The 15,926-nt window shown below is 40.0% G+C and overlaps 1 protein-coding gene across 5 annotated transcripts in view; it reads right to left on the bottom strand.

The window, feature by feature from the left end:
- The window catches only part of DDX4 (DEAD-box helicase 4), an 87,352-nt gene that overhangs the window by 49,412 nt on the left and 22,014 nt on the right, over positions 1-15,926 (bottom strand). For 4 of the 5 annotated variants that reach the window (XM_072922775.1, XM_072922773.1, XM_072922772.1 and 1 more), the window contains exons 6-12: positions 11,514-11,579; positions 10,823-10,897; positions 9,082-9,224; positions 7,880-8,032; positions 6,437-6,591; positions 3,922-4,051; positions 2,758-2,924 (exon numbers count right to left, since the gene is read on the bottom strand). In XM_072922775.1, coding sequence (XP_072778876.1) covers positions 2,758-2,924; positions 3,922-4,051; positions 6,437-6,591; positions 7,880-8,032; positions 9,082-9,224; positions 10,823-10,897; positions 11,514-11,579 — 889 coding nt within the window. Of the gene's footprint in view, positions 1-2,757; positions 2,925-3,921; positions 4,052-6,436; positions 6,592-7,879; positions 8,033-9,081; positions 9,225-10,822; positions 10,898-11,223; positions 11,307-11,513; positions 11,580-15,926 lie in introns of those variants that run through there. The other variant, XM_072922776.1, reaches the window with a different exon arrangement.

The following is a 15,926-nucleotide window of genomic DNA, read 5'->3' as shown; positions in this document are numbered from 1 at the left end:
GAAGACAAGCTGAGAGAGTTAAGGAGTGGGGATTATTAAGCCTGGAATGATCTTATTTGCAGCCTTCCAGCACCTAAAAGGGGTTTACAAAAAAGACTGAAACTTTTTACACAGGCTGATCAGACAGGAAATGTACAGGCTGGATAGAGAATGGATCCAGACTAGATCTGGAGGGAAAGACTTGGGGGTGCTGGTGGATGAGGGGCTAGACATGACCCAGCAAGATGTACTTGCAGACTAGAAAGCTAACAGTGCCCTGGGCTGCATCCAAAGCAATGTGGCTGGCAGGGCCAGGGAGGCAGTTCTGCCCCTCTGCTCTGATATTGTGAGACCCCACCTGCGTTCAGCTCTGGGATTCCCCAGTATAAGAAATATGTGGACCTATTGGAATGAGTTCATGGAGGCCACTAAGTTGATGACAGAACTGGAGCACCTCTCTCCTATGAAGACAGACTGCAAGAGGTGAGGTTGTTCAGCCTGGGGAAGAGCAGGCTTCAGGGAGACCCTAGAGTAGCCTTCTAGGGTAAGCAACTGTATAGTACCTAGTTTCTAGCTGGGATTAAACCACAGCCTTTTAGTGGAAGATATAAAGCCTCAAATGCTAAATTAAAGTTCTCCAGTCAACTATAAAAACACATGGTTCTCTCAACTCACATGTACAGAAAGAGCTTCAACTATCAGATCAAAGATCTATGCAATAGCAGAAACAAGTTCAGGTATAAAACTAAATGTTACGTTAAAACTAAATCAGATTATATTCATTTCACAGAAATGTAGGATGATCTGAACCCAAGAGGTCCACAGAAAGCATCTTTGTGTCCAACACTATCAAAATAGTATACTGTTTAAAGATGTCCTGGTAGCACACTATGGGGAAATCATTAGCTTTCCTGACTTCAGCACCAGAAAAGCATTAAATCCAGGAATGAATTGACTCCAGAAAAGAAGGGTTTTCACAATCTAAAATGTCAACTTTAGGCATTTTCAATTTCAAAAGGTTACAAGAATAACAGGGGCAAAAGAAAACTGACTCAAAGTTGCACCCAGGGAGGCTTAAACCGGCTATTAGGAAAAAAATCTTCACTGAAAAGAGTTCTCAAGCACTGGAGCAGGCTGGCCTGGAAAGCGGTGGCATCACCACCCAAGAAAGTACTTAAAAGACATGCAAGCGTGACACCTGGGGCACTTGGTTTAGTGGTTCACTTGCTGGTGCTGGGTTAATGACTAGACTTAATCAGCTCATGGGTCTTTTCCAACCTAAATGTTTCTAGGACTTTAATGTTATTATGCACTTCCAAACCATGATCTAAGCACTCAGGTTTCTGAAGTCTTCCACCAGCACTTGAAAATCCTGCAGGACTGACAGTAGAAAGGTAGGTCTGTTGGGGTTTTATTACTAAACAGAAGCAGACAGTAAATATCTTTAACAGTTCAAGGAATCTTGTTTCAGTTGCTGGTAGCTACAGTACTCTTGGTTCATCCTCCAGTACACAAGAAAAATACATAGCAAAAGCATGAGCAAAATCACAATGATGAGAACAGACCTAGAGATAAAGGGACCCAGATTCTTCTTGCAAACCCAAAACCTGAGTGAATCATAGTACACCGAGTATCTTACAGGGAGATACACACATCTGGTCTTTTCCCAGGATACACTGAGACCACATTCTTGCAGAAACAGGTAAACACATGGAATGAACAAAAACTGTACTTGTGTATGGTATCATCTGAATGCTTGATTACCAGCTAAGCAAACAAGGTCATTTTTAGCTCACAAGAAGGTTATTTTTCCACAAAAAGAACCCTATGAAAAAAGTCTGGACAAGGACCCAAAGCTGCAACAGGTGAGTCCTGCTTTAAGAAAGGTGATACATTTCCACATCAGTGGTCACCTGTATGTTTTAAGACTGAATAGGAGAAAGCAGCCCATTCCCATCTTTCATTCAGGACAGTGAACTACTGAGAAGTATTTTCTCCATGCCTCAAAAAAGATATTTCAGACTTTTTGAGACCAAAGAAAGTTATCAGGATTTGACTCACTGAACTACCAACTCTTTCTAACACTACCCCTACCACAGAAGTCATCAAAATTATTTGCACTGCTTCAACTGGAGTTTTAGAGACTCTTCTGATTTAACAGCGAGTATTTAGATGTTGGTCAAAAAGCAGAAGAAATACTAAAACTTTTCCATCTGCTGGAAATTTGTTGTTTTGTTCTGTTACACAGCAATCATACTTATCACCTGTTGAAGACTGTTCCCTTAAGTGAGAGGAACTTTAAAGGTAATGAGTAGTAAACATGTAAGATGTATCATAAACCCAACTGTAGAAGCTTTAAAGCCACTGAAAATAAATACCAATTATTTACCTAAAAATTGAGTACTATAACGCTGGTAAGTTGAGCAATAATTGCTACGTCTTATTAGTCAAAGATGGTGTTATTGGCAACATCCCTTTTGGTTTTGAGCTTGCACAGATGTGGTGGGGGAGGAATAAGAAACCAACAGAGGGACCATGAGGACCTCTGCAAAACTAGAATTTAAAAAGCCTTCAGACAACTTTCTAAATTGCTTAGAGTCCCTACTTAAATTAAGCAGTTAATGTTTTAGAGTACCTGCTTAAACCAAGCAACAAATATTAATATGATAACTTTCAGTATTTTCAAGCTTTTAAAAATAAGGAGTGTTCTTAACTCTTCAAATATTTAGTACCATACAAGTACATCTTCAGATTTATTTCTATTTTTATTCTACTCACCTCTGAACTTCTTCAGGAAAAGTGGCACTAAACATTAGTGTTTGGCGTTTCTCTTTTTGTGGCATGCCCGGGAAAGATACCAACTTCTTCATATCTGCACCAAAACCCATATCAAGCATGCGGTCTGCTTCATCCAGCACCAAATATTTCACATTATGCAAACCAATCTGCAAGTATTTCAGTCAAAGAAAAACACTATTTGTTCACTGACAGTATGCACTTACAAAATACCTTAATTGACAAAAATCCACCTTTTACTTATCTCTTTCAAGTTAATAAAAAAGGTTTACATCTCAACCACTACTTAGCCTTTTATTCTGCACAAACTCACACACCACAGTGCTTCAGAACTTGGTTCAGTAATGTAAAAACAGGGCTTAGAGACCAACACAATTCAGCCCATCTATTTTGGAATTATGCCTTGAGTTTTAGAAAGGTTCTCTCACAACCCTCAAATATTCCCAAAACCCTTTATTTTTCTGAAAAATAATTATGTCAGAAAATATTAAGAATATTACAACTTCACCCCTGCTGACCAAGACTATCACTTTTGACTAAAAGCCTGACATCTGCAGAAAACTGATCTCCAGTTTACTAGCAAGTGCTTTTCCAAACTATGTTTGTTCAGTGAATATCACTCAGTCACCATACTAACACATAAAAGTTTTAATATTAATTTATAATGATTGGGCAAAATAAAAATTCAAATATAGTATTATATAACCTGGAGTTCTTTGTATTTTGGATCAATATAAAAATATAGTGCCAGACAGATAAACAGCCACAGCAGCAAAACAAACAGGACATCAAGTGAGTATCTACCACAGAATATGCCACAAGAACTATGTGAAAGTGTTCCAGGTATTTAAGCTATAAAATTTTATTGCCATCACCAATGCAGCCCCTTTGATTTAGACTGATATTATCCAGCTGTCTCTGAAAGGAACTGAAGAGATTAGACTCAGGCTACTCCTTGAAAAACTTCATGGAGTTTAGACAATCTAAGAAAACTTCATTTGTATTTCAGTGCCTGTACAAATGCAGCACACTGAAAGAGCCACTGAAAACTAATCTCTTCTTTATTAACTTTAAAGAATGAAAAATAGTATTTTGTCTTTTAGGTAAGAGTATTTAGGGAATTCAGATGAAGTGTTAAAATGTTACCTTTCCTCTTCCAATGATGTCTAGAAGCCTTCCTGGAGTGGCACACAGTATATTACAGCCTTGCTCTACCTGACGAATCAAGTAGCTTGTTTGTGTACCTCCATAGATCACAACAGGCCTTATACAAGTTCTATTATGTAGAAAAACGTTTGGATTAATTTTAAGTATGCTAATGTATTGTTTAATGAACATTCATATAAAATAATCAGATCTACCACAAATCAGCTTAAGAGTGGTTTAACTCCTTCAGCATACAGCTCAGCCCAAAAACAGTGCTCAAAACAAGAAACCCACTCTGAATGAGCCTAAAGTTCCCCACATAACAGAGGTTGCCCAAGTGGCTTGCTAGGAACAAACACTTGATTTCGCTTACATTCTCCCCTCTCTTCAACTGAGACCTACTAATAGTCAAAAGAGTGTGAAGACTTTGTCCCCTTCTATACAGCATCCTCAGAAAAAGCAGAACCACCACTACATATGCCTCTAGAGCTTCAGAAGTAATCTTCACAGACCTTAAAAGGGACAAAATAATAAATACACATGGCATCTTCGTAAAGCAGCTAATCACATTGGCCATACATGACTCAAGGACTAGACAGCAAATCCACCCAAAGATGCAATGCTCTTCTCACCAAGCTTTTTGGTTAGATCTGACAAGTAGCTACATCAGATATTCTTCTGTAGAAAACCACTTCTCTAAGCAAGACCTACCTTAAGCAGCTCTGAATCATGTTTACAAGCTCATCTTTATAACCTTCTGCTAAGATCTTTACATGCATGCAATGAGTATTTTCACAATCAAATTCAAATGGTCTTTTACTGAAGATACTAATTCAGCTTCATATGCAACAATGGTGATCAGACAGATCCGGTAAATTTTTACTGAAATTAAATACAACTTTTCAGAAAGCTTTAGTCAGAAATAGAAATTCCCTCTCGAATATCACAATTTCAGTATTTATCTATAATTAGTAGACATACATATTTCATATTCCTAATTGCAAATTAAATCAAAGAGCCCAAGATCATAAATCTCAACTGATCAAAAGGCAAGCTCTTCTTTAGACACTACAGATCCACATCCTGATACTGTTTAACTTGTTCTCATTTTCACTACAAGCCAGCAGTAAGAGAAACTTTCTAGATTTAAATGTTATTTCATGATGAAATAATCTGTATCTAGTTTAAAAAGCATAAAAAACAGAATCAGCTACAAAGTTATGTAACAGTTTTAGAGATTAAGAAGCTGTTCTTAGGAACATATTTAGTAAGTAGATATGCAAACATCTTCATTCTTCCTGAAGCCAGACAGCCTCCAAGTGTAAGTTTGTTTGAATAAAGGCAAGTATGATTTGTCCCACCAGATTCTGCAGCAATGATGTTCTGTATTTCACCTACAAATAGTAACAAATCACTATATAACATAGGTTTAGTTCTCTTCTGTACCCTGGTAAAACCTATTAGTAAAAAGATTAATGACAAATCTAGGACAAATGTACTCTCACACAACATTCAAGGACTTAGTGAGAAGTTTAGATCTCTTGCTCTGTTTTGAGAGCTCAAAGAGTTTCTTTGAGCTGTAACACGTCTGTCTAAGACCATAAACACCAGGAAGTAAGAGTAATTAGAAACCATCACTGGAAATTAACTAAAACCCATAACACTCACCTCCATTTTGCCAAGATGAAAGCAAGTATAAACTACATAACACAAGCTATTAAGTTTGCTCATATTGAATACATCTAGTGCAGTTAGCTCAGTGTGCAGCTGCAGTGCAAGCTGCAGACTGACCTCTAGGTGGTAAGAAATCGCTGGAGCCCAGGCAAAAGACCATGAACTGGTACTGACCCTTTACTTAACAAAGGGCACATGGACCTGCATCACTAGCCAGGTCACCAGATGCTCAGACTCTGCAGGAGCAAATAACTTGTTCAGAGGTCCCTTCAAGAGACACCCTGATTGAGCTGTTATACGTTGCTGCAAAACAATGAAATTACTTGAAGGAAACAGAGGTCTGAGATTCTGCTGCGGGAAACCTGGAGTTGAATCAGTGAGGAAACCATGTGACTCTCCGAGTGGTGTGTGTAGCAAGTTAAGTCGGGCAGCAAGCAGCTCACTAGAGCCACCTGCTGCAAAGGGACTTTGGTTCCAACAGCTGAAGTCCTTGGTGGTGTCGGAGTGACTGCCAGAGTGGCTACTGGACAGACACAGAAAACTTTCTTAGCAAGTCTTTTAAGAAACTTCATTTTTCTCATCAGTGATAAGCTGAATACTTATCTACTCTTCAAGCTGGAGTAAGCCTTCCATTCACCCACCCCAATATCAGAAAGATTAGGCACTAGTCATATAGTAAGAAACCAGCTAAGCAGTACTATAATCTGAACTCATTATAACTAAACTCAAGTATTTGTAATTTGATTGACACAAAAAAATGGCAAGTATTTATGAAAAAAATAAAGCACTGCTGATTCAAGCAAAGTAATCATCAATATCAGACAACAGTGCAAAAGCTTACCCATACACGAATTTTCTTGCTTCCAGGAAAATCTGATATATCAGTTCTCTAGTTGGGGCAGTAATAATACATTCTGGTTCTTGCTGTTCTTTAAATGCACTGGCAGTTACACCATCCCTCATCATTTGGGCCACAACAGGTACAAGAAATGCTGCCTGGGGGAAAAAAACCACAGCAGGATTTGGGCTGTTTAATCTTAAAAACTTTCATCAGTCCCATTAAAACATGTATATCAATCTTAAAGCTTGAATGATCGTGTACAAGGACATCAGACTTTAGAAGGATTGACCTGAATACACAAGAGAACATTTAAGCTTATTTCTCCTTGTTAACCCAGTATGAAAGCATATCTCTGGATCTTAACAGTCTAGTAACACAGGAACACAATCATGCAGAGGCTAGCTTTCCATACAGTTGCATACACTGATGACATACCCTGATAATTAAGTCACCCAAGACCAAAACCTACCAGAATGGCAGATCAGTTTGCAACACAGCTGCACCACACCAGCACACTTACTTCCACATAAGACTAGATACCCACAAACCTGCATCTGTATAGCAGTTCCAAAAGCATTCAGAATATTTAGAGCACAGACTTTGGATGTTTCCCCTTCTCCAAACAGAAGAGGTCTTTTGAAAGAACTAGTTTTTGTTTTAATCTACCTTAAAACAAAACTAGAATTCCATACTAAACTAAACAGCAAAATGCTACACTTCATAACCAAATATCCATATCCACCAGCTGTCAGTCATTAGGTTTGGGTACATTAGTTTAAAAAAACTGAGACAACTTTCAGCTTAGTATCAACTCTCAATACTGTTCATGATTAAAAGCAAATCACCTAAAATCAAGACAGGTGTACATCAGATTTCATTAACCAAGTATGACAAACCTGCACAGCACAGTTACACTCTGGCTGGCATAAGTTTGAAGAAACCGAAAATCAAAACTCACACAAAACTCCTACACACACAATAAAAAATAAAGAAACAAACACACACAAAACAAAACCAAAAAAGGACAAAAAAACCACACAACCACAAAAAATAACTGCCAACAAACAAACAAAACCAAACACACAAACAAAGGAACCCCACTAAATAAGATAAAATTCCACACAGAGCAGAAGTCCTTACTTTCAACTGCTGAGTCCAGTCATCAGCAGTTTCTAGGACTGCCTGCCTATACTTCTGAATCCACTGCTGTATCTCTGAAGGCTGGCCTGCTGTACCAAGACAGTAGTTTACTGAAATAAAGCCCACAATTTGACAACCCTATCATAATAATTTGTATCTGTCCCTGATACCTGCCATTGCTGTGCAAGTAAAATTACTGGACAACAAGCAGTCAAGCATGTGACATGTGGAAGAGTGACGCACTCCCCTGAAAGCTCATAGTCGAATACTTTCTGAAGAATAAATACTGCACAAAATGCTCACAGTTTTTCCTGATCCTGTCTGGGCACATGCCATTAAATCCCGTCCTGCCAGTATAATAGGAATGCTGTACTTCTGCACTGGAGTAGGCTTCCAGTATCCAGCTTTAGAAATGTTCATAGTTAAAGTATCACACATATTGGTGTCTGCAAAACTCTGTAACAGAAAAAAATTATTAAGTTATTACACAATCACAGAAGGTATAAGTTTAAAACCCAAAATGCTTACTGTAGGATAGAGACATCCAAATACTAAAGAGTGTTAACTTTAGAGGTAGTCTCAGTCATTGAGGTTGCCAAAGCTGCTAAAGGTAAAAGCCCCAAAGGTCTCTAAAACCTGCTCATGCCATTCAAGTAACATTGAATGCAGGACAGTGAACGCTGTGAACGCTTTTAGCTGGTCTTACTAGTTTTAAGAGAGAATTGCTCAGAAGTCCTATACCTGGATTCAAGTAAGTAAATTCACATAGCATGCTACGAAAAAAACCCTGAAACTCTGTTTTTTCATTTCATGTAGAAGCTACACATGATCTCTGTGCTAAAACCAGTAAGGGGAGCTAAAACAACATTCCTAGCCAGAACCAAAAAGCAACACAGGTGACAAAAATCAGTTTAACTTAAGTGAGAACACCTCCACCTCTTCATTATCTCTTGAAAGAGAGTTACCACTAACCCCTCTCCACTTCTCTCCTCATTCTTTTCCCTAAAAAGAGCTTTTTGCTTTTTAAACACAGGCCACCAAATATAGATAAAAAACTAAGTTATATGTAAAACAATGAACTGCAACCACAGAGAACAGAATTACTTTAAAACACCCCTCTGTCCAAATGAATACTACCCAAACAGGTGCTCATTTACACTTTTGAAGACTACCCAGTAATTTACTTCAATAAGGTAATTATACCAGCCTATGAAACTGCTGCCAAAGACCTCTTTCTTTCAATATCTAAACTGGTATTCTTCCACAATTTAATGACTATTCTTCCTATATATCCAATATTACTTTCTCTGGACCACTTCTAGTTTGTTAGTTACTGTGAATTCAAATTTTTATCATTCAAATTGAGAGCACCTCCTTCCAACATCACATTATCTGCAATATTTGATATTTTTCATTAGTATTTTCATTAGCTGCCAATACTGAACCCACTACAATACTCATAAATCATGCTTCACATAAACTGTGAGAATAAACAGTTTACTAACCATTAATGGTGCTGGAGCGTCCTGTCCTGACACCTGAACAGTGTTTTCATCATACTTGTCAAAATTCATTCCTGTCTGATAACGTGCGAATATGGCTTGCTCATCATCAGGTGGAGGAGGGGGCACATATGTCACCTTTGGACCTTAAGAACACAACCACTTAAGTTCACAAGCAATATAAGGAGAAGTTAAAACTATTTTAATATGAAGCTATGGATGTTAAAATCAGTGAGATGTCATGTGGCTTTCCCTCCATTTTTTCAGGAAGGCATTAAAAGTCCATACATTCCTTCTATCACAACTTAATTTTATACTACTAGACCTAAAATCTACCTCCATATGAAGTCAGACTCGTAAAGCATCCAAGTCTCACATCCACTCAAGGACCCCACTTTCAAGAGGTATCACAAAATTTTAATTAATTATTTATTTTATTAAATTAAATCTTCATCACCCAGACAGATACATGCTCGTATGATACAAGGAAGGACAAGCTTCCCACTCAACAAATTACTCTTTCTGAAGAGCTCTCTCTGTATGAATTCCATACAGATAGATGCAACTGTTGCATACCAGTATCCAGAACAGTTTTTAATACACTAATACTTCACACTATAGCAATGAAAAAGGAATTACTATTCTGTGTTAAGGATACAGCTATGCCCACTATAAGCACTAGCATATTGCCTCTATAAGGACTTCAATTCCCAAAAATCATTATTTAAACTAAAAATATGAAAAAAATAGTTGAACTGAATCAAATAGAGGCAAATCAATTGTTCTTCAAACATTAAATATCACTTCTGAACACGTAGACTAATCACTGGATCACAGAAGGGTTTGAGTAGGAAGGAACCTTGAACATGATCTATATCCAACCCCCATGCCGCAGGACAGACATCTTCCACTAGACCACATTGCTCAAAGCCCAACTGAATGTGCCCTTGAACACTTCCAGCGATGAGGCATCCACAAGCTTTCTAGTCAATTGCAATGCTTCACTGCAACTCACCCTCTAAGCAAAGAGCCATTTAGCCATCTTTTCTACAATGAAATTTTTCATTATTATCACACAAACAATGTTCTTACATGGAGAATATCAGCCATCCACTGACCATGACCCTGGTTTAATTCCATTCCTAATTTGAATTATGGTACTTCTGTAAGTAATATATTATTATACTCTAGGTAGGACAACATATACGTAGGCAGGTACAGTAGCATCAGTGGCAGAAGAATACAGCAGGACTATGGGGGGAAAATTGTTAGCAAAAAACAAAAAAACCCCAAAATGAAAACAAAGTTAAATCAGGAGTAAGTGGCCTGTGAGAGCTATACACCTTACTTGTCAGCACTAACAATAAAGTATTTTCTCTTACACAGAGCAGAAGGGTAAAAATCTAGATCAACTCTTTCAAAACATAGCAAGTTCTTTAAGGCTTACTTTCACTTTTGGGGTGAGCACCTCTGCTTCACTGTGCATTAACTGAACCAGCCTCAGCATGAGAAATAGAAAAGATTATGCAACACTACAGCTTTGAAAAGCCAGTAACTAAAATTCAAATGAGTTACAAACATGTCTTATCCAGGCATACAACTAAGATATATAGCATTTGCAGAAGATTCTTAACAGGGAGAAAAATTAGTGACAGTATTTGCCAGAATTAAGAAGGAACAGCTTTGTCATTGATCACCAAAGAGGAAATCCATACAATTCACCCCTGACACTAAAAAGTCTTACCAGCACCATCTGTGAGTATTCCCCTTTCTCTAGACTCAGGAGTTCCAGACTGAGGCATCTGCCTACCTCTACCACCTGTACATAACAGACAATAGCACATAGAGGATATAAAATTAGTATCATTAAATACTAAAATTGAAGCAGTACTATTTACTCCAACAAATCTGAAGAGCAACAATCTCAACAACTCCAACCTATATTGTATTATAACCAGTAATATTCATTTTTTAAAGACACAATTCATATTCCACAGCACAGCTGAAGAACAGAACTAGTAGTAGCAGATCTCAGTTCTTCATGGTAGTTCTCAGGGAGCAAAACAACCCGGGAAGATCACCAACCATACACTGTGCACATACAAAGCACTCAGTATGAAAAAAAGACCAAACCATCAGACTTACTGTCACCTCGTCCAAAGCTACCACAAAATCCTTTAAACTCTCTGTTTTGTGTACCAGCCCCACCTACAGCCTTTCGTTCTTGAAAACCTGCAATAATACAGCATTGCACACAGTAACTCACTTTGCCCACTTCTGCATTAGCACATCAAGTACCTTTTATCTGGATGAAGAAGTCATTTCAACACTTTCACTCTTCACGGCTCACTCTCAGGGAACGAGAAAAGTCAGGAAGAGTGACCAGTGTATGCTGCCATCATACAAACCAGCCAATACAGAAAACTTGCACTTACCTCGCCCAAACCCCTTAAACCCTCTGGTTTGTGTAGTGGCATCTTCTTCAATTCCTTCTTGAAAACCTGCAGTACAGCATAGCACATAATTACTGAAGCTTGCCTAATTCTGATGTGCAGGTCTGGCCCCTTGTATCTGGTAAGTGTTTTTCTCATTCATTTTAGTCCTATAAAATGTACAATATAACAAAGTGATTTTCCTAAATATATTAAAAAATGAAGACAAGAGATACTTTTTTGCCAGAAAGCATTCAGCTGTTCTATCATACCGTAAAAATAAAGAGCATCATCTGGTACAGGACACCAGGAAGTTCTCCTAGTACAGCATCTGTGGATTCCTCTCCACCAATGCCTGGTGTACACCAGGATGTCAGTCAGTTCAGTTTTTCACATCAACAAATAAAAACTACATCTTAAAGGCTGACACACAAAAGACAGTATCCTAAGTATCCATAAAAACAACAGACCTTAAATACAGCTTGCAAGTTACTTCATAATTGCTGCTAGAGAATTTACAGCAAAACTGCTTGCCATCAATGCCCTGCATCCAAATGCTGCTTTCTTGCTCACTCAAACAAGTCTAACATTTCCCTACCATAACAGTCCATTCAGTCCAAAAGGTGGGAAAATGGTCTTAATTTTTTGAAAGAATAGAAACTGTGCTGGTTTTGTAAAAAAGCTACTTGTTTTTTAACAGAAATTAATTGCCATCATGTATTAAGGATGATGTTTATGCACTCAATGAGTATTACCATGATGCCTCTGCAACACTTACTAACAATCATTATTTGAACCAAATATAGTCAAATCAATTGTTCTTCAGGTATCAAGGAGCACTTCTGAAAATGCATAGTAATGACAGAATGGTTTGGGTTGGAAGAGACCTTAAAGGTCACCTAGTTACAACCTCCCTGCTTACGGGCAGGGTTGCCACCCACTAGATCACGCTGCTCAAAGTCCCAGTCAAGCTAATGTTCATTGTGTCCAGCCTAAATCTCCTCTGGTGCAGCTTAAGACTATTTCCTCTTCTCTAGTCACTAGTTGCTTGGGAAAAAAAGGCTGATCCTCACCTGGCTACAACCTCCTTTCAGTTGTAGGGACTGATATGGTTTCCCCCTAAGCCTCCTTTTCTCCAACTAAACACATGCAACTCCCTCCATTCTCCCTACAGGCCCTGTGCTCCAGACCCTTCATCAGCCCTGTTGCCCTTCTCTAGACTTGCTCCAGCATCTCAAGGTCCTTCCTAAACTGAGGGGCCCAGAACTGGACACAGTACTCAAGATATAGCCTAACCAGCACCAAGTACAGGGGACAGTCACTGTCCTGGCCACACTACTGCTGATCCAGGCCAGGATGCCACCTGCCTTCTTGACCACATTGCTTGATGTTTAGCTGGCTGTTCAGTACCCTAGCTTACTTTCTGCCTGTCTGCTGTCCAGACACTTTGCCTCATCCTGTAGTGCTGCAGGGCACTGTTGAGACCCAATGGCAGTACCCAGCACTTGGACTTGTGTAGCCTATCACTGGATTCAGCCCATCAATCCAGCCTGTCTAGGTCCCTTTGCAGAGCCTTCCTGCACTCCAGCAGATCAAAACACACACAACTTAGTATCATCTGCAAATTTGCTAATGGTAGATTAATCCCATTGTCCAGATCATCAGCAAAGATACTAAACAGGACTGGGCCAAATATAGATCCCTGAGGGACACTACTACCAAGTTACTGCTCACCAACTGGATGCAGCACCATTCACAACTCTCTGGGCCCAGCTGTCTAGTCAATTCTTAACCCAGCAAGCCATAAGCTGACAGCAGGTATATGCTATGGGAGATGGTGTCAAAGGCTTTGCTAAAGTCCAGGTAGACAACATCCCCTCATCCACTACGTGGGTCACTTGGTCACAAAAGGATATCACATTAGTCAGGCAGGACACGCCACTCCAAAATCCACGCTGGCTGGGTCTGATCCCTTGGCCATACTGTATGTGCCATGTGATCACACTCAAGATGATCTGTTCCATAATTTTGCTGGGCACCAAAGGCAGGTTAACAGGCCTGTAGTTTCCCAGATGTAACACAAAGCTGTCCTCCATACATTCCAAGAAGCTCCTAGACTGCATCTTCTCCACTGTGTTGAGTTCCCAGCAGATTATTTGGTAGGTTAAACTCTCCTACATGAACAAGGGCCTAAAGATCTTGAAACATCCTCCACCTGCTTACACAATAATTCATCCATCTCTTCATCCTGGTTAGGTGGTCTGTAAGACATCCACCAGGATGTCAGCTTTGCTGACCCTCTGCTGATCCTTGCCCATAGACACACAACCTTATTATCATTAATCATACATTCTGTAGTGCCGAGACCCTCTCTCAAATACAAAGGGACCCCTCCACCTCTTCTCCCTTGCCAGTCCTTCCGAAGAGCAAGCAGACATCCATTGCAGCACTCCAGTCACGTAAGTCATCCCACCACATTTCCATGACAGCTACTACATCACAGTTTTCCTTCAGTACAACAGCTTCCAGCCAGTCTTGTTACCCACACTACATGTATCTATGTGCATGCACTTCAGCTGGGCTGATTTCACTGCTGACTCTGGCCTACCACCCTTAACCTCCTCTCTAAAAAGCCTGGTTTCATCTCCTTCCCCCTTCAAACCTATTTTAAAGCCCTATCAATCAGCCCTGCCAACTCTGGCCTAGAATCCTTGTTAAGACAGATGAAGCCTACCTGACTCAAAACAGGCCTGCTGCTGTGAAAATTGCCCCATGACCAGAAAAAACAAAATTCGCTGATGGCACCAGCCCTTAAGCCAGTTACTGGTAATATGGGCTCTCCTGTTTTTTTCATCATTCATCTGTGCTACTGATGAAAGAGGGCAAAACATCACCTGTGCTCCTGTCCCATGAACCAACTGAACCAGAGCCTTAAAGTCCTTTTGAATTGCACTGGTGCTGTCAACCTCATCACTGCAGACTTGGACAGTGGGTAATAATCAGACATCTGGGTAATAGTAAGTAGGTAATCAATCACCTGAATTAGTTCAGGGAGTCTCCTGGTGATATCCTGTAGATGGGCCCCAGGCAGACAGCAGACTTCCCCTGTGGGGGTGGGTCCAGTCACCATACTCAGTTCCCCTTATAAAGGAGTCACCTACTAGAACCACCCTTCCTTTACTCTTAAGACCTTAGGCTGTGATCCATCTGACAGAATAAGTACAACTGGAAGACCCTCCAGACACATTTTTTCCTTCAGTATAATCTGCCTGACCCTCTGGATGCAGAGTCTCACACCTAATTCTGTAAGGGCACCTGGGAAGGCAATGGGGGTTGGGGAGGGACCTCTTTATTCCCCCCCATCTACTAGGTCTCCTCCTCCTGCCTGGCAGCAAGCAGGGCAGAGCTCCTCTGACACCTTCTGAGTTTCTCTTGCAGTTGGAAGGGTGTTACTCCCTTATTTTATTTCTCTTTTGCTTCCTCTAATACTTCTTAGGGCCCTTCCACCTCTTCTTTAGGCTCTGACCCCAGACAGAGCAAATCACTCACTTGGTTACACAGTAGGCAGTTTTTTTTTTTTGTTCTGTTTTGCACCATCCCCTGGTACTAACACCAGGCTCAGACACTCCCTGCAGCCAGCGGTCTGGACACTTGCCTCCCTCTTGGGGAAGTTCTGTGTAGTTAGCAAACACTTGCAGGCAGTAGCAACAGCAAGAGCTTTTAACCATTTGTAAATAAGTACTGGATCTAGTAAAAGGGGGTGGGAGAAATGGCAACAAAAAAAAAAACAAAAAACACAGCCAAAATACCAATCTACCAGACAAAACACATCACCAGGAGGATGGCTGTGTACCACCTGTGCTGACTGCCACATAAACTGACTTACCACAGGTCCCTGCTGCACCACACCCTCACTGCTATGCCATGCCCATTTCCCCACCTGTTATCTGCCATACCACACCCACACTGACCCCAGTTTGCCCACTCCTGGTCATTAGTGCTCCTAGTGCATGTTAAAATGTGCACAAATGTCCCTCACTCCCCTGAATGGCTGGCACGGGGGAGGAGGGGTGGGGGGTGGAAGCTACTTGATCAACTCTTGTAAATCATCATATAGGTAAGAATAATGGAATTCAACAACTAAAGCCAGCTATTTGCTCCAACAAATCTGAAGAGCAACAATCCCAAGAACTTCTTCATTAATGCCAACCTATACTGTATTAGAACCAGTAATATTCAAGACACAATTCATATTCCACAGCACAGCTGAAGAACAGAACTAGTAGTAGCAGATCTCAGTTCTTCATGGTAGTTCTCAGGGAGCAAAACAACCCGGGAAGATCACCAACCATACACTGTGCACATACAAAGCACTCAGTATGAAAAAAAGACCAAACCATCAGACTTACTGTCACC

The sequence above is a fragment of the Taeniopygia guttata genome, chromosome Z (assembly GCF_048771995.1).
Source record: "Taeniopygia guttata chromosome Z, bTaeGut7.mat, whole genome shotgun sequence".
In the NCBI taxonomy this organism is placed as follows: domain Eukaryota; kingdom Metazoa; phylum Chordata; class Aves; order Passeriformes; family Estrildidae; genus Taeniopygia; species Taeniopygia guttata.
This window is presented reverse-complemented; position numbering and strand designations above follow the sequence as displayed.